We start from the raw sequence: 18276 nt of genomic DNA on the forward strand, positions 1-18276 counted from the left end.
AATGATATGGGATTCCGGTAACTGAATGCAAATAGATGAAATATGATAACCAGCCTAATGCGAGTTCCAACATAGCGTCACCTATGGATAGATGGTGAGGTCCGCAAGTCCTGGATCGTAAAAGACGCTGGCATGCGTCACCCTGGCGGTCTGTCTGCCACAGACCGGATTGAATAGAAGCCGCTTCCAAGATGGTTCGCTGTAGATGGTATCTAGCGATGGATTAATGCAGACCTCGTGGTATCCTACTAGCGTGTGACGTCACAGGCGCTTGGCAATGCTGCCTGGAGGTTGGACTCAGATGGTGTTGCTGGTTTAGCACAAAATGATGTTCAAGACCTTCAGGTAAGTGCGTGGTTAGGTATCGGTGATATAATAAACAACTTGGATACACCTATACGTGTTTCAGGGCTCTTATATGTAAAACACGGCCCTTTCCTCAGTAGGCATGTGACATCTTGAACATCATTTTGTGCTAAACCAGCAACACCATCTGAGTTCAACCTCCAGGCAGCATTGCCAAGCGCCTTGGACGTCACACGCTAGTAGGATACCACAAGGTCTGCATTAATCCATCGCTAGATACCATCTACAGCGAACCATCTTGGAAGCGGCTTCTATTCAATCCGGTCTGTGGCAGGCAAACCGCCGGGGTGACGCATGCCAGCGTCTTTTACCATCCAGGACTTGCGGACCTCACCATCTATCCTTAGGTGACGCTATGTTGGAACTCGCATTAGGCTGGTTATTATATTTAATCTATTTGCATTCAGTTACCGGAATCCCATATCATTTACAGGACTTTAGATCATTTCTGGAATATCAGTTGCCGGATTACCGGAAGTGGCATTCAATTTCATTATTATTTCTTCATTTTTAGTTATCAGTGTTTGTTCTCAATTTGATTTTATGTTTTAAATATTATATCTGATTCTCCTCTGCACAAAGACCCTGTGCTATGAGGTTAAAATATACTATTTTGTATTTTAAATAAATTAATTATTTTTTCAAAATTTGTATCTTGTAATTGAAGCACGATCAAGGTATTTACTATTTATATTGTTCATCTATGTATCAGGCAACTGGTACTAGTCTTGAGGGGTTGGTTACTATTTAAATCTATTTTGCATATCCCAACACCAGGTGTAGGTGCACAACCTCCTTACATCGGCTAGTTAATTGTGAGCTGCACATCCTCTTTGTTTTGTATAGATTTGTAAATTACTTCTATTATGAAATCTTAATTCTTCCAGTACTTATTAGCTGCTGAATACTACAGAGGAAATTATTTTCTTTTTGGAACACAGAGCTCTCTGCTGACATCATGATCACAGTGCTCTCTGCTGACATCTCTGTCCATTTTAGGAACTGTCCAGAGCAGCATATGTTTTCTATGGGGATTTTCTCCTACTCTGGACAATTCTTAAAATGGACATAGGTGTCAGCAGAGAGCACTGGGGTCATGATTTCAGCAGAGAGCTCTGTGTTCCAAAAAGAAAATAATTTCCTCTGTAGTATTCAGCAGTTAATAAGTACTGGAAGGATTAAGATTTTTTTTATAGAAGTAATTTACAAATCTGTTTAACTTTTGGCATCAGTTAAAAAAAAATATGTTTTCCACCGGAGTACTCCTTTAAAGTCAAAATGGGCTTTGTCCTTAAGGGGTTAAGGACCAGGCCAATTTTCGTTTTTGCGTTTTTTCCTCCTCTCCTTAAAATCATGCCACTTTCAATTTTGTACCTAAAGACCCATATAAGGACTTGTTTTTTGCACCAACAATTGTACTTTGTAGTGACATCAATCGTTTAATAACAAAATCTACCACAAAACAGAAAAATATATATTTGTGGGGTGAAATTGAAAAAAACAAAACACCATTTTGAAACTTTTGGGGGCTTCCATTTCTACGCAGTGCAATTTTCGGTAAAAATGACACCTTATCTTTATTCTGTTGGTCCACGTGGTGACAAGGATACACAATTTATGTAGGTTTTATTTTATTTTACTACTTTAAAAAAATCCTAACTACATGCACCAAAATTTGTAGGTTTAAAATTGCGATCTTCTTACCACTATAACTTTTTTATTTTTCCCGCATAAGGGGATATATGAGGGCTAATTTTTTGCGCCGTGGTCTGTAGTTTTTATCGATACCATTTTTGTTTTGTCGCTTTTTATTAATTTTTATGGTATATGAAGTGACCAAAAATGCACAATTTTGGTATTTGGTATTTTTTTTTACGTGTACGCCATTGACCGTGCAGTTCAGCTAACGTTATATTTTTATTGTTCGGACATTTTCACACGTCATTACCACATATGATTATTGTTTTATTTAAAAAATGGGAAAAGGAGGGTCATTTAAACTTTTAATAGGGAAGGGGTTAATTCACTATTATGAACTTTTTTTGTACACTTTTTGGTTTCTTTTTTAGCCTCCACAAGGGGCTAAAACATAAAATCTTCTGATTTCTTACACTGATCAATGCTATGCCATAACATAGCATTGATCAGTGTAACCGGTACTCTGCTGCTCTAGCAGTAGATGGAGCAGTAGATCGCTAATCAGAAGACAGGGAGGCAGGTGAGGACCCTCTCGTCGTTGCGGTGCCCGGCATTAGCCATGGCTCCTGGCTGCCAGTAGCAACCGGGACCCATGGGGTTTAACCCGTTCTCTTCTGGTGAGAAGGGTTTAAACCCCGTTTATGGGATCAGGGCGTACAGGTATGCCCTGGGTCCTTAAGTACCAGCGTCTGAGGATGTACCTGTACGCTCTTCGTCCTGGACGGGTTAAAAGGAAAATATCCGTACATTTTTCCATAAGTCTATGCAGAGAAACGGATGAATCTCCTGTGTACAGATAGGATAAACTTACAGAACCAGCAATACAGCACTTTGGCTTTATGGAGGGTAGACAGAAAGCATGCCACTCCTCAGTAAAATACACATGAAAGCTCACCTGGAATATGCAAACAAGCACCTAAAAGACTCTAAAGGCCATGTTAAGATGGCAGAATTTCTGCAATTCTGCACAATTTCAATTCCACAAAGGTTGCTGAATGGAATTTCGACAAAATTGTGGTATTGAGTTTAATGGGATTCCAACCGCAATTCGCTTAATTTTAAAAGAGGTCTTTAAACTTTGCGGAATGCGGACTTGCTATGGAAAATCCGTTATTTAATTGGACAGCGGAATCCTATTGAAGTAATTGGGCAGTAATTTCCGCACGGAAGTTCCACCATGTTAACATGGCTACGACTGAGAGAAACAAGATTCTCTGATCTGATCAAACCAAGATTGAATTTATTTTTGAACTGCAGGAAAGAGAATCCCCAAATCCAGGTGTGAAACCTTTATGGCATCATACCCAAGAAGACTAGAGTCTGTAATCACTGACAATGGTGTCTCAACTATGTACTGAGTAAAGGTTCTGAATACTTATGTCATTGTAATATTGTAGTTTTTTCTTTTTACTAAATTAGCAAAGATTTCTAACATTCTGTTTTAACTTTCATTATGGCGTGTTGAATGCAGAATGATCAGGGAAAATTTTATTTATTTTTTTTTTGCACGAGACCGCGACATAAAAAAAAAAAGTGACAGTGTCCAAAAAGGCTTTTTCAAATAAATTGTACAGGGTGGGACATTTATATGGATACACCTTAATAAAATGGGAATGGTTGGTGATATTAACTTCCTGTTTTTGGCACATTAGTATATGTGAGGGGGAAAACTTTTCAAGATGGGTGGTTACCATGGTGGCCATTTTGAAGTCGGCCATTTTGAATCCAACTTTAGTTTTTTCAATAGGAAGAGGGTCATGTGACACATCAAACTTATTGGGAATTTCACAAAAAAAACAATGATGTGCTTGGTTTTAACGTAACTTTATTGTTTCATGAGTTATTTACAAGTTTCTGACCACTTATAAAATGTGTTCAATGTGCTGCCCATTGTGTTGGATTGTCAATGCAACCCTCTTCTCCCACTCTTCACACACTGATAGCAACACTGCAGGAGAAATGCTAGCACAGGCTTCCAGTATCCATAGTTTCAGGTGCTGAAGAATGGGCAAAACAAAAATTGGAACAGGACCCTCAGTTTACGCAGAAGATTTTGTTCAGTGATGAGGCAAACTTTTATGTGAATGGTGAAAGTTAACAAGCAAAACCACCGCTATTAGTCTGACACTAACCCACATTGAATAGATCCCAATTGATGGTATGGTGTGGTATATGGGGTACAAAGATAGTGGGGCCATTCTTCAACAATGGAAACCTCAAGGCCTCTGGATATGCGAAATTGCTACATGATGATGTGTTTCCCTCTTTATGCACTGAAGCTGGCACGTTCCCTGAGTTTTTCCAGCAAGATGGTTGTAAGGTCCGAGCATTCCTAGATGAACAGTTTCCTGGAAAGTGGATTTGTCATCGTGGGCCAGTTGAATGGCCCCCAAGGTCTCCCGATCTAACCCCCGTAGACTTTTATCTTTGGGGGTCATCTGACGGCAATTGTCTATGCTGTGAAGATACGAGATGTGCAGCACCTGAAACTACGGATACTGGAAGCCTGTGCTAGCATTTCTCCTGCGGTGTTGCTATCAGTGTGTGAAGAGTGGGAGAAGAGGGTTGTATTGACAATCCAACACAATGGGCAGCACATTGAACACATTTTATAAGTGGTCAGAAACTTGTAAAGAATAAAGTTACGTTAAAACCAAACACATCATTGTTTTTCTTGTGAAATTCCCAATAAGTTTGATGTGTCACATGACCCTCTTCCTATTGAAAAAACTAAAGTTGGATTCAAAATGGCCGACTTCAAAATGGCCGCCATGGTCATCTTGAAAAGTTTCCCCCTTCACATATACTAATGTGCCACAAACAGGAAGTTAATATCACCAACCATTCCCATTTTATTAAGGTGTATCCATATAAATGGCCCACCCTGTACATATATTTATCTGAACAATAAGGTTACATGCTGTCAAAACTACATGGTGAAAGCTTCAAATGGGCACTTATCATAAGTTTTGATTGAGTGTTCAGCCCCCAACCGATTGCTAGATAGAGCCATGGGAAGTGTGCACACAGCGCATTCTTTCCCGTCTCTACACCCAGTGGCGTCGTTGGGGGGGGGGCCAGAGAGGGCCCCCCCTAGATCAGGCCGTGTCCCCCTTGTGCCCCCCCCCCCAATTTAAAATAAATAGGGATGTCCCGATACTAGTATCGGGGCCAGTGGCGGACTGACCGGCTGGGTAAAGAGCCCGCTGCAGCTGCTTGGGATATCCCTGCGCTGCTCCTGGTCTGCGTATCATTAGCAGAGACAGGCAGAGCAGGGATGAAGGTACCTGATTATGGCTCCGCCCCCAGCACTGAAGAGGACGGGGCGAGAGCCGACAGGCCTCCAGAACACAGAGCAGCTTCATGTGAGGTGAGTGATGTTCCGTGTCCTCCCTCTCTCCCCCCTGATCAGCAGTATATCCTGGGGCTGGGTCATGTGTATAGTAGCAGTCTAGTGGGGTCACTTTCCCTCCTTCAGTGTCCACAGGTCACATTATTAGAACAATTTTTGGGAAAAATTGCGGCAAAATTGCGCAGTTTTACCGCTATTTTTCGTAAATAGCTTTAAAGCCGCACAATTTTTGCCGCGATTTTTCCATAAATTGTTCTGGTAATGTGACCTGTTGGAAACCTGTGAATACTGGAGGAGGGAAAGTGACCCCTCTGGAAGGACAACATGTCAACACACTGCTAGTTTATCATTAACCCCTTAAGGGTACATTCACATGTACAGGATCAGCTGCATATTTTTGCTGCATATTTTGTGCAGCTGATTTTGCAACCCATTAACTTCAGTAGGTAGCAAAATCAGCTGCAGAAAATATACACCAGATCCTGTACGTGTGAACGTACCCTAAGGGCTCATTCAGGGATGGGTCCACAGTGTATTTTATGCTGCAGATTCACCGACAATGGACCCTACAGTGCTGCCTCCATCTGTGCCTGCTCATAACAGCAATCCACTGCTACGAGCAGACACGCTTTGATGTGTATACTTGCGCACATCATGGCCGCTCCTCCTGCTCTCTGAGCTAGGCCGAGAGCATCCGCGATGTGTGCGGGTATACACATCAAAGCGTGTCTGCTCGTAGCGGAGGATTGCCGTTATGAGCAGGCACAGATGGAGGCAGCACTGTAGGGTCCATTGTCGGGGGATCCGCAGCGTAAAATATGCTGGGGATCCATCTGTGTAAATGAGACCTAAGGACACAAGGCGTATGTGTACGCACAGAGCCTGCTCCCACTGTGTTGTATAAATCATTAGCTAGAACCCTCGACTAATGCCAGATATCACCAATCAGGCGGATGTTTGACATTAACACTTTAGATGCCGCTATCAAAGTTGATGGTAGTGTCCAAAAGTTTTAACGCCTTAAGGACATAGCGTTTTTCCGTTTTTGCAATTTTGTTTTTTCCTCACCTTTTAAAAATCATAACCCTTTCAATTTTGCACCTAAAAATCCATATGATGGCTTATTTTTGCACCACCAATTCTACTCTGTAGTGACATCAGTCATTTTACCCAAAAATCGACAGCAAAAACGGGAAAAAAAAAATCATTGTGCAACAAGAATGTATGAAGATTTTAAATTAAATTTTTAAAAATGTTTTTTAATTAAACATGTTCTGCACAGTGTATGTGTGTGTGTGTATATATATATATAAGAGTTGTAGAGCAGCACTCCCAGGTTGAAGTGAGGAAAAAGTAAATGGGTGCAAGCGGTCTCAGGGATCCCGGTCCTGGATCCAAAACTTGTAGGTACAATAGAAGGCAACTGCAGCACACCAACTTAAAGTGCAAGGAAGTGATTTATTCCAGAAAATACAGGCAACGTTTCTGTGGCCTCACACCACCATTTTCAAGCAGAAAATGCTTGAAAATGGTGGTGTGAGGCCACAGAAACGTTGCCTGTATTTTCGGGAATAAATCACTTCCTTGCACTTTAAGTTGGTGTGCTGCAGTTGCCTTCTATTGTACCTATATATATATATATATATATATATGTATTTGTGATGTATATAAATATATATATACATACACATACCCACACACACACGTTTTAAAATTGCCCCCCCCACTTTCGTCACTGGCCTCCCATGTGCCCCCGCTAAATATGAATGCTGGAGACGCCACTGTCTACACCACATGGCCAGCAACTCACATAATGTAAGTCTATGGGGCCTATTTCTGCCCCAGAGACTTAGAGCTATGAGAGAAGTGCGTGAGTTTTAAGGGGTTATCCAGGAATAGAAAAACACAGGTAATTTATTTCCAAAACCGCTCCCTGTCTGTCTCCAGGTTGGGGTGTGGTTCTGCAGCTCAGTTCCATTGAAGTGGATGGAGCCAAGTTGTAATACCACACCCAACCTGGAGACAGACAGACGGAGCGGTTTTGGAAAGAAATTACCTGTGTTTTTCTATTCCTGGATAACCCCTTTAAATATGCTTTTAGGTGGGATAATTGTATATAAAAGTATATTGTATTAGTATGTATGTATTTATTGATTAAACAGAATCCTACAGTGTCACTTCTGATTTCTTTTAACTCCGATTTCTTTTCAGAAATGAAATGAAAGAACTTGGAAGACATAACAGAGAACTGGAGGATAGGTTCTGCTTTTTAGTGGTACCTAACCAAACTGCCACGGTTATAGCTCAGCATGGCTTAAGCACTGGGAGTACAACAACCAAAGAGCTGGGAAATCCTGAACTGGGTGTTTATTTTTTCCGACACATTGATGTTGCTCTGAACTTTGCTCATCGGAAGAAATTGACTTCAAATGTGATACTAATATTTAAAGTATGTTTTCCATTATTTTTTATCTGTGCAAATCTAAAAAATGTTTATAGTAAAATACACAATAGAAACATAGAATGTGTTGGCAGATAAGAACCATTTGGCCCATCTAGTTTGCCCAAAAATCTGAATCCTATCAATAGTCCCTGGCCCTATCTTACATGAAGGATAGCCTTATGCTTATCCCATGCATGTTTAAACTCCTTCACTTTATTTGCAGCGGCCACTTCTGAAGGAAGGCTATTCCATGCATCCACTACTCTCTCAGTAAAGTAATACTTCCACATATTACTTTTAAACCTTTGCCCCTGTAATTTAAAACTATGTCCTCTTGTGGTAGTTTTTCTTCTTTTAAATATGCTCTCCTCCTTTACCGTGTTGATTCCATTTATGTATTTAAAAGTCTCTATCATATCCCCTCTGTCTCCTCTTTCTTCCAAGCTATACATGTTAAGGTCCTTTAACCTTTCCTGGTAAGTTTTATCCTGCAATCCATGTACTAGTTTAGTATCTCTTCTCTGAACTCTCTCTAGAGTATCTATATCCTTCTGGAGATACGGCCTCCAGTACTGCGCACAATACTCCAATTAAGGTCTCACCAGTGTTCTGTACAGCGGCATGAGCACTTCTCTCTTTCTACTGCTTATACCTCTCCCTATACATCAAAGCATTCTGCTAGCGTTTCCTGCTGCTCTATTACATTGTCTTCCTACGTTTAAGTCTTCTGAAATAATGACCCCTAAATCCCTTTCCTCAGATACTGAGGTCAGGACTGTATCACATATTCTATATTCTGCCCCAGGTGCATTATCTTGCACTTATCCACATTAAATTTCAGTTGCCAGAGTTATGACCATTCTTCTAGTTTGCCAAAATCCTTTTCCATTTGGAGTATATCTCCAGGCATATAAACCCTGTTACATATCTTTGTGTCATCAGCAAAAAGACATACCTTACCATCGAGAAAGTAGAAGAAAAAAACAGGGATATGCGCCCCTAGTGAAGTATGTTTATAGGTGAGATGAAAACAAGTTAAGTTGTAACACTCACCTATTTTCGTTGTGCTGAGAGCACAACATCTGTGATAGCCTTAGGTGATGTCTCAGGTCTGCAGCCACAGTCCTCTGGAGCAAAGGTGATGTCCCAGCAGTGTAAGTAACAAGAAAAAAGCAAAGTTGGGCCGTTGGTGGCGCTGGTCCTGATGGAAAGAAAGCTCTGTAGACCCTTCTCAGTGTCTAAATGTGGTTTTATTAGCACAGAAAGCAACGCGTTTCTGGTCCGAACTGGACCCTTCGTCTGGCAGCGTGCATACAACATAGTGAACAGATGCGGTTAAAATACATTCCTTACGCAACCATAAAGGTTACGTTCATTTGGCAATTCACAGACATGGTTTACGCAAGTAGCGTGGGTAAGTAGAACATCTGTAGCTGGAACCCAGTACCGTACAAGTGCATTACTATATCTGCACTAGCCGGCCAGGACGTCAGCAACTTGCAAGGGCAATCTGATACAAGTATGTGCAGGGATTGCCTTACTGGGAAATAATATCGGCCGGAGAGCGATATCCTTCTTAGTTACTGCGGCTGAAGGAACAAGACTGATTGGGTAAGCGGAGCTGGAGATGCTCCTGATAGGTCAGGGGGCGAAGACCTATGTTCCGTGCGTATCACTCTGACTACTGAGCTGTCAGATCCCTTAGCGCTATGGAGCGGTGGCGGAGTTGAGAAGGGGCGGACCTACAAAGGTACTGTACCAATGCGGGTGAGTCTGCTATCGCACAGCGGGGCGATATGCAGCGGTAGCAGAGTTGAAAAAGGGTGGACCTTTGTTGGAAACGGGGCGATATGCAGCGGTATTAGAAGCGGGGCGACATACAGCGGGGCGATATGCGGCAGTGGCAGAGTTGAAAAGGGGCGGACCAGTATTGGAAGAACTGACACAGAAAAGGGGCAGACCTATATTAGAAGAACTGACACAGATTAGGGTAAAAGGGTAGTGTGACCGGCTGGATTAGAAGAACTGACACAGATTTGGGTAGAAGGGTAGTGTGACCGGCTAGATGTGCTGTGAGGCACCTTGCTAGGTGGACAAGGGGTAAAATCTACTGGGTAAGGTATGCAGCAGCCGTATGAGGTATGTGGTGTGGTAGAGATGGGGACAATTTTTTAGCCCCTATTGGGAAGAAATCCTATTATTGCCAGGGATAGGGGAGGGTGGGAATGGTAGTATCCCAGGTATACTCAGGTATGCCGTATGTAGGGCTGTTGGCATATAATACAGTATGTACAGTATACCGTGTGAGGTATGTAGGACTGTCAGTATTTGGTGTGGCATACTGGTGATGTGTGAAAGTTGGAATTGAAGGAGCAGGCAGTATTTTAAAATATTTAGGGTGTGTTAGAGATTACACAAGGATAGTTTCAGAGACTTCGTTGAGTCCAGTAGGCTGGAGAGATCCACACTTGAAAATCCAGAAGACCTCTAGTCTCTTCAATATTTCAAATCTATTCGAACGGAATTTAGGAACATGATCAACAGGGGTAACATTGAAAGGTTTAGCAATCCCTTTGTGGGCCAAGGCACAGTGCCTGGAAAGTCCATGTAAAAGGAATCCTGTCCTTATATTAAACCTGTGCTTATTGATCCTGCTGCGCAACTTTTGAGTAGTCCGCCCAATGTACTGCAGGCCGCAGCAGCATTCAATCAGGTAGATGACAAATTCAGACTCACAGGTAAGATGGTATTTTATCTGGAGGATTTCGTCCGAGGTTTTTGAGCGGAATTCTTGACGGTTATGCATAATTTCAGCACAGCAAAGACATCTGGTTTTTCCGCATCTGAAACTACCTGGTTTTCCTTTTTGAGCTGGTCTTGGTTGTAGTTGTCTGAGCTGGCTTGGAGCAAGGAGGTTTTTAATAGTGGGGGCCCTACGGAACGTGACTCCTGGATGTTCAGGTAGATTTTCACAGAGAAGTTTGTCGCTCTCAAGGATGTGCCAGTGTTGATGGAGAATTTTCTTGATCTGATTTGAGGATGAACTGTAGGTGGTGATGAAATTGAGTTCCCAATTCTTAGTGGTGGTTCTTTGTGTCTTCGGTTTAAGACAGTCCTCTTGTGTCAGATTTTTTGTTTTTTCGTAGGCGTCAGATAGTAGTTTCGGGGGGTATTTTTTGGCCGTGAGTCTTTTCTTGAGTATCCCAGCCTGAGTGCAGAAATCTCTTTGGTTAGAGCAGTTTTTCCTTATTCTCTTGTATTGAGAGTAGGGGATATTCTCAAGCCACTTCTTGTGATGCCCACTGGAGAAGTCAATATAGCTGTTAGTATCGACTTTTTTGAAAAAGGTGGAGGTGACAAATTTGCTGTGATCATGTGATATGATCAGGTCTAGGAACTCAATGGATGTATTGCTGGTATGTATGGTGAAGTTAATACCCCAGTGATTTGCATTTAGGTGTTCTAAGAGGTAGTTGGTAGATGATTCTGGACCTCGCCAGATGAAGATCAGATCATCGATGTACCTCCGATAGAGAATGATGTTCTCCATGATGTTACTGTGGCCCCATATATGTTCCATTTCGAACGCCCCCATGAATAGATTGGCGTAGGCCGGCGCCACCTTGGCCCCCATAGCGGTGCCCTTCTGTTGATGGTATATTCTGCCGTCATACAGAAAGAAGTTGTTTTCCAGTATAAACTGGAGACCTTCCAATAGGAACTTTCTCTTGGGTGTGGTAATTTCTTCATCTCCAGTGAGAAAAAATTCCATGGCCTTCAGTCCAAGTTGATGGGCAATATTGGTACATAGCGACGTGACATCACAGGTGACCATGATGTAAGGGGAATCCCATGGAATGGAGGAGAGTTGTTGTATGAGTTGAGTGGAGTCCTGGAGAAAACTCTGAAGGTTTACAACATATTTCTGCAGGTATAGATCGATAAAATGGGCAAGGTTACTGGTGGGTGAGTTAGTGCAGGAGATGATGGGTCTACCTGGCGGTTTTTCCAATGACTTGTGTATTTTTGGTAAGTAGTAGAAGTAGGGTTTATTCTGATTATTGACAGTAAGGAATTGGTGTTCTTGTTTATTGAGGATCCTATCATCCAGGGCCCTCTGGAAGAGTGATGTGAGCCCTTTTTGTATTTTTGGGAAGGGATCTATGGATGTCTTCCCATAGAACTCATGGTCGGATAGAATACGCATGGCCTCCTCCTGGTATTGCGGGAGATCAAGAATAACCAAGCCTCCTCCTTTATCTGCTGACCGAAAAACCAGATTATGGTTTTTCTGGAGACCTTTTAATACCTGTAGCTCCTCTTTGTTCAAATTGGAGCGGGTGGATGGTCTCCTCTTGTTTTTGGGAAATGATTTTAGCTCCTGAGATACTAGTTCGTAGAAGGTATTGATTTGATGACCTTGGGATTGGATGGGGTAGAGAGTAGAGGGGGCACGCACCGATTGGTGTTTTATTGGATCATCATTGCTCTGGTCGCAGGAGGTGGAGGCTTGATGTATCGTATTCTTGTTCTTCAAGATGTTAAAATGCCTCTTGAGGGTGAGTTTGCGTATAAATCTCTGAAGGTCCAGAAAAAGTTGAAACTGATCTGACTGGTATGTTGGGCAGAATGAGAGTCCTCGTTTTTAGGAGGGATATCTCATAAGGATTCAACTTGTATTGGGATAGGTTGAAAATCTGTACTGTTTCTTCTGTGGTATTAGAGGGATCAGCAGTTAATGCTGTATTCTTCCTCTTTTTACCTCCTCTGCTCCCTCTAATTCTTTTTTTCTTTTTTGTGTCTTTGTCTGAGGTTTCCGAGGTTCGAAGATGGGGGCCATGGGTGTCCGAGGAGGAGGAGGATGGCAGCCCTGGCCAACCTCTAAAAAAGGAATGGATTCTTGGCAGGGTTCTGTGGTGCCGAGAGGTGTCGGATGGTGATCCGGATTTATAGAAATATTGGTAGTTGTTGCACTCCTTAGGAAGGGAACCAGTGTGGACTGGTTTCCAGTGTTATCCACCACCACAATATTTAGGTCCTGATTCGGTATTAGAGTGCTGGTGGGGTCTGGAAGGTCATAGACTGAAAGGTCCAGCAATTGGTTGATGATGTTGTTTGGACTATTTATGCTTCTATCCAAAGTGGTATTCAGATTTGTCGGGGAGCTCGTGCTGGCTATTTCATTCTTTTGGAGGATGGCTTCATATTTTTTCTTGAAACTCAGTCCGGCTTGTAAAAGCTTTAGCATTGGTGTATGTGATTGTTCCGGTGTTACAGTTTCACATTGGAGGTTAGTATTAGTATCTTGCTTCTCAGGGGTTTTCATCTCCCCAGGTCCTTCTTTATCGCTGTTGATAATAGTGGCAGGTTCCTTGTCGGAGGTCACTGGCGCACCAGTGGTCTCCTTTTGGATAGTAGGTTCCATTTTTGTCGTTTTCAGTTGTTTTGATTGTTGCTCATTGATGTCAGATGTTTCCCTTTTTCTTTTAAAGTTGCTATTTAAAAAGGATTTTGTATGTCCTTCTTTGGACATGAGAACGGAATGAGAATGAGCTCTAGAGTGGAGTCTGTCTCTAGGGTTATGATTTTTATGATTTTTGTTGTGTGTGTTTTTTGAGTACATGGTAGTAGCACTGTATGTTTTTGATGTGGCCTGAGTAGGGTTGGCAATGGGATGTTGGCAAAATTCCTCTGATGGATACTGGTTGTCAGGCGGTTTATTGGATAGAGATGTATTCTCTCTCCAATTCCAAGGGTCCGCCAGGTAGACCCATCATCGCCTGCACTAACTCACCCACCAGTAACCTTGCCCATTTTATCGATCTATACCTGCAGAAATATGTTGTAAACCTTCAGAGTTTTCTCCAGGACTCCACTCAACTCATACAACAACTCTCCTCCATTCCATGGGATTCCTCTTACATCATGGTCAACTGTGATGTCACGTCGCTATATACCAATATTGACCATCAACTTGGACTGAAGGCGGTGGAATTTTTTCTCACTGGAGATGAAGAAATTACCACACCCCAGAGAAAGTTCCTATTGGAAGGTCTCCAGTTTATACTGGAAAACAACTTCTTTCTGTATGACGGCGGAATATACCATCAACAGAAGGGCACCGCTATGGGGGCCAAGGTGGCGCCGGCCTACGCCAATCTATTCATGGGGGCGTTCGAAATGGAACATATATGGGGCCACAGTAACATCATGGAGAACATCATTCTCTATTGGAGGTACATCGATGATCTGATCTTCATCTGGCGAGGTCCAGAATCATCTACCAACTACCTCTTAGAACACCTAAATGCAAATCACTGGGGTATTAACTTCACCATACATACCAGCAATACATCCATTGAGTTCCTAGACCTGATCATATCACATGATCACAGCAAATTCGTCACCTCCACCTTTTTCAAAAAAGTCGATACTAACAGCTATATTGACTTCTCCAGTGGGCATCACAAGAAGTGGCTTGAGAATATCCCCTACTCTCAATACAAGAGAATAAGGAAAAACTGCTCTAACCAAAGAGATTTCTGCACTCAGGCTGGGATACTCAAGAAAAGACTCACGGCCAAAAAATACCCCCCGAAACTACTATCTGACGCCTACGAAAAAACAAAAAATCTGACACAAGAGGACTGTCTTAAACCGAAGACACAAAGAACCACCACTAAGAATTGGGAACTCAATTTCATCACCACCTACAGTTCATCCTCAAATCAGATCAAGAAAATTCTCCAACAACACTGGCACATCCTTGAGAGCGACAAACTTCTCTGTGAAAATCTACCTGAACATCCAGGAGTCACGTTCCGTAGGGCCCCCACTATTAAAAACCTCCTTGCTCCAAGCCAGCTCAGACAACTACAACCAAGACCAGCTCAAAAAGGAAAACCAGGTAGTTTCAGATTCGGAAAAACCAGATGTCTTTGCTGTGCTGAAATTATGCATAACCGTCAAGAATTCCACTCAAAAACCTCGGACGAAATCCTCCAGATAAAATACCATCTTACCTGTGAGTCTGAATTTGTCATCTACCTGATTGAATGCTGCTGCGGCCTGCAGTACATTGGGCGGACTACTCAAAAGTTGCGCAGCAAGATCAATAAGCACAGGTTTAATATAAGGACAGGACTACTTTTACATGGACTTTCCAGGCACTGTGCCTTGGCCCACAAAGGGATTGCTAAACCTTTCAATGTTACCCCTGTTGATCATGTTCCTAAATTCCGTTCGAATAGATTTGAAATATTGAAGAGACTAGAGGTCTTCTGGATTTTCAAGTGTGGATCTCTCCAGCCTACTGGACTCAACGAAGTCTCTGAAACTATCCTCGTGTAATCTCTAACACACCCTAAATATTTTAAAATACTGCCTGCTCCTTCAATTCCAACTTTCACACATCACCAGTATGCCACACCAAATACTGACAGTCCTACATACCTCACACGGTATACTGTACATACTGTATTATATGCCAACAGCCCTACATAAGGCATACCTGGGTATACCTGGGATACTACCATTCCCACCCTCCCCTATCCCTGGCAATAATAGGATTTCTTCCCAATAGGGGCTAAAAAATTGTCCCCATCTCTACCACACCACATACCTCATACGGCTGCTGCATACCTTACCCAGTAGATTTTACCCCTTGTCCACCTAGCAAGGTGCCTCACAGCACATCTAGCCGGTCACACTACCCTTCTACCCAAATCTGTGTCAGTTCTTCTAATCCAGCCGGTCACACTACCCTTTTACCCTAATCTGTGTCAGTTCTTCTAATATAGGTCCGCCCCTTTTCTGTGTCAGTTCTTCCAATACTGGTCCGCCCCTTTTCAACTCTGCCACTGCCGCATATCGCCCCACTGTATGTCGCCCCGCTTCTAATACCGCTGCATATCGCCCCGTTTCCAACAAAGGTCCGCCCTTTTTCAACTCTGCTACCGCTGCATATCGCCCCGCTGTGCGATAGCAGACTCACCCGCATTGGTACAGTACCTTTGTAGGTCCGCCCCTTCTCAACTCCGCCACCGCTCCATAGCGCTAAGGGATCTGACAGCTCAGTAGTCAGAGTGATACGCACGGAACATAGGTCTCCGCCCCCTGACCTATCAGGAGCATCTCCAGCTCCGCTTACCCAATCAGCCTTGTTCCTTCAGCCGCAGTAACTAAGAAGGATATCGCTCTCCGGCCGATATTATTTCCCAGTAAGGCAATCCCTGCACATACTTGTATCAGATTGCCCTTGCAAGTTGCTGACGTCCTGGCCGGCTAGTGCAGATATAGTAATGCACTCGTACGGTACTGGGTTCCAGCTACAGATGTTCTACTTACCCACGCTACTTGCGTAAACCATGTCTGTGAATTGCCAAATGAATGTAACCTTTATGGTTGCGTAAGGAATGTATTTTAACCGCATCTGTTCACTATGTTGTATGCACGCTGCCAGACGAAGGGTCCAGTTCGGACCAGAAACGCGTTGCTTTCTGTGCTAATAAAACCACATTTAGACACTGAGAAGGGTCTACAGAGCTTTCTTTCCATCAGGACCAGCGCCACCAACGGCCCAACTTTGCTTTTTTCTTGTTACATACCTTACCATCGAGACCTTTTGCGATATCCCTAATGAAGATATTAAACAATATTGGTCCCAGTACAGATCCCTGAGGTACCCCACTGGTAACAAGACCTTGCTCTGAATATTCTCCATTGACTACAACCCTCTGTTGTCTGTTACTCAGCCACTGCCTAATCCACTCAACAATATTGGAGTCCAAGCTCAATGACTGTAGTTTATTGATAAGTCTTCTATGTGGGACAGTGTCAAAAGCCTTACTAAAATCTAGATATGCAATGTCTACTGCCCCTATTATTTTAGTCACCCATTCAAAAAAATCTATAAGATTTGTTTGACATGATCTCCCTGAAGTAAACCCTTGTTGTTTTTCATCTTGCAATCCATGGGATTTTAGATGTTATTGAATTAATTCTCCCCTTTTATTCAGATTTGAAACAGTGGAGGAGATTTTTCAAAATGTGTAGAGCAAGTGTGGTGCATCGCGAACAATTGAATCGCTTCTTTGTTTGTTTTTTAAACAATCTAATTGGTTGCTAACTGGTCAACTTTTCCTCTGCACCGGTCTGCACCGGTTTTGATGAATCTCCCACAGTGGCTTTTGGTTGGGACATTAACCCCTTAACGTCACGTGGTGAACCCGCATCATATCAGGTTGGATGGGTCGGCGGCTAACGAGTGGCCAGGACCCGTGGCTAATACCGACATCAGCTATCGCGGTGATGCCCGGTTTTTACCCTTCAGACGCGGCAATCAGAGTTGATCGCCGCGTCTAAATTGAAAGTAAACCCTTCTCGGCAGTGAATCCACGGTGTCCCGATCAGCTGAACGGACGCGAGGAGGTCCCTACCTTCCTCCTCGGTGTCCGATCGGCGATTGATTGCGCCAAGCCTGAGATCCAGGCATGACTAATCGACCACTGATAACACTGTGGCATAGTATTGATCAGTGCCTGCAATCATTGTACTGCATGTTATAGTCCCCTATGGAAGCTATAACATTGCAAAAAAAAAAGTTAATAAATGTGATTTAATCCCTTCCCCTAATTTGAATCACCCCCCTTTTCCCATAAAAAAAACAAAAAACATGTAAATAAAAATAAATATAAACATATGTGGTATCGCCGCGTGCGTAAATGTGTATACATATAAAAAATATATTGTTAATTAAACCGCACGGTCAATGGCGTACACGTAAAAAAATTCAAAATCCAAAATAGCTAATTTTTGGTCACTTTTTATACCATAAAAGCAATCAAAAAGTCCGATCAAAACAAAAATGGTACCGATTAAAATTTAACTTCACGGCCCATACATCCCCGTATGCGGAAAAATAAAAAAATTATAGGGGTCAGAAGAGGACATTTTTAAACGTATTAATTTTCGTGCATGTAGTTCTGGGCCCTTATTTACTAAGAGTGGAGTGTAGGTTTCTTTGTGGGTTTTAATTCACTACAATTTATTTTCCACGGTATTTACTAAGGTTTCTCTACATTTTCCACTTCCCCTACACTTTGCTTTTTTCTTTACACATGCTCTGATCTGTCTGGTTTTCCTCAGCTCAAATCCACCACATTTTATGTGGAAACCTTAGTAAATTTGTTGTTTTTTTGTGAAGATGTCAGGAACACGCCCCTTTTTTGGAGACCACACCTCATTCCCCCTTGGACACGCCCCTTTTTCGGGTTTTCTTTGCAAAATCGAGAGTTAGCCGGGGTTTTTCCAATCCTGGAAAATTCTGTCGCAGACAGAATTTCTGGCGCAATGCGACAGAATCTGGCGCACAACACGACAAAACATGTCGGGTTTGCAATAGTAAATGAGGACCGTG

The 18276-nt window shown here is 42.7% G+C and overlaps 1 protein-coding gene across 13 annotated transcripts in view; it reads left to right on the plus strand.

Annotated features, from left to right (window-relative positions):
• Positions 1-18276, plus strand: part of TEX15 (testis expressed 15, meiosis and synapsis associated) — a 153999-nt gene that overhangs the window by 66797 nt on the left and 68926 nt on the right. For all 13 annotated transcript variants that reach the window (XM_056569470.1, XM_056569449.1, XM_056569483.1 and 10 more), the window contains one exon: positions 7628-7865. In XM_056569470.1, coding sequence (XP_056425445.1) covers positions 7628-7865 — 238 coding nt within the window. The remainder of the gene's footprint in view (positions 1-7627; positions 7866-18276) is intronic.

Source organism: Hyla sarda, chromosome 1 (genome assembly GCF_029499605.1).
Source record: "Hyla sarda isolate aHylSar1 chromosome 1, aHylSar1.hap1, whole genome shotgun sequence".
NCBI classification, from domain to species: Eukaryota; Metazoa; Chordata; class Amphibia; order Anura; family Hylidae; genus Hyla; species Hyla sarda.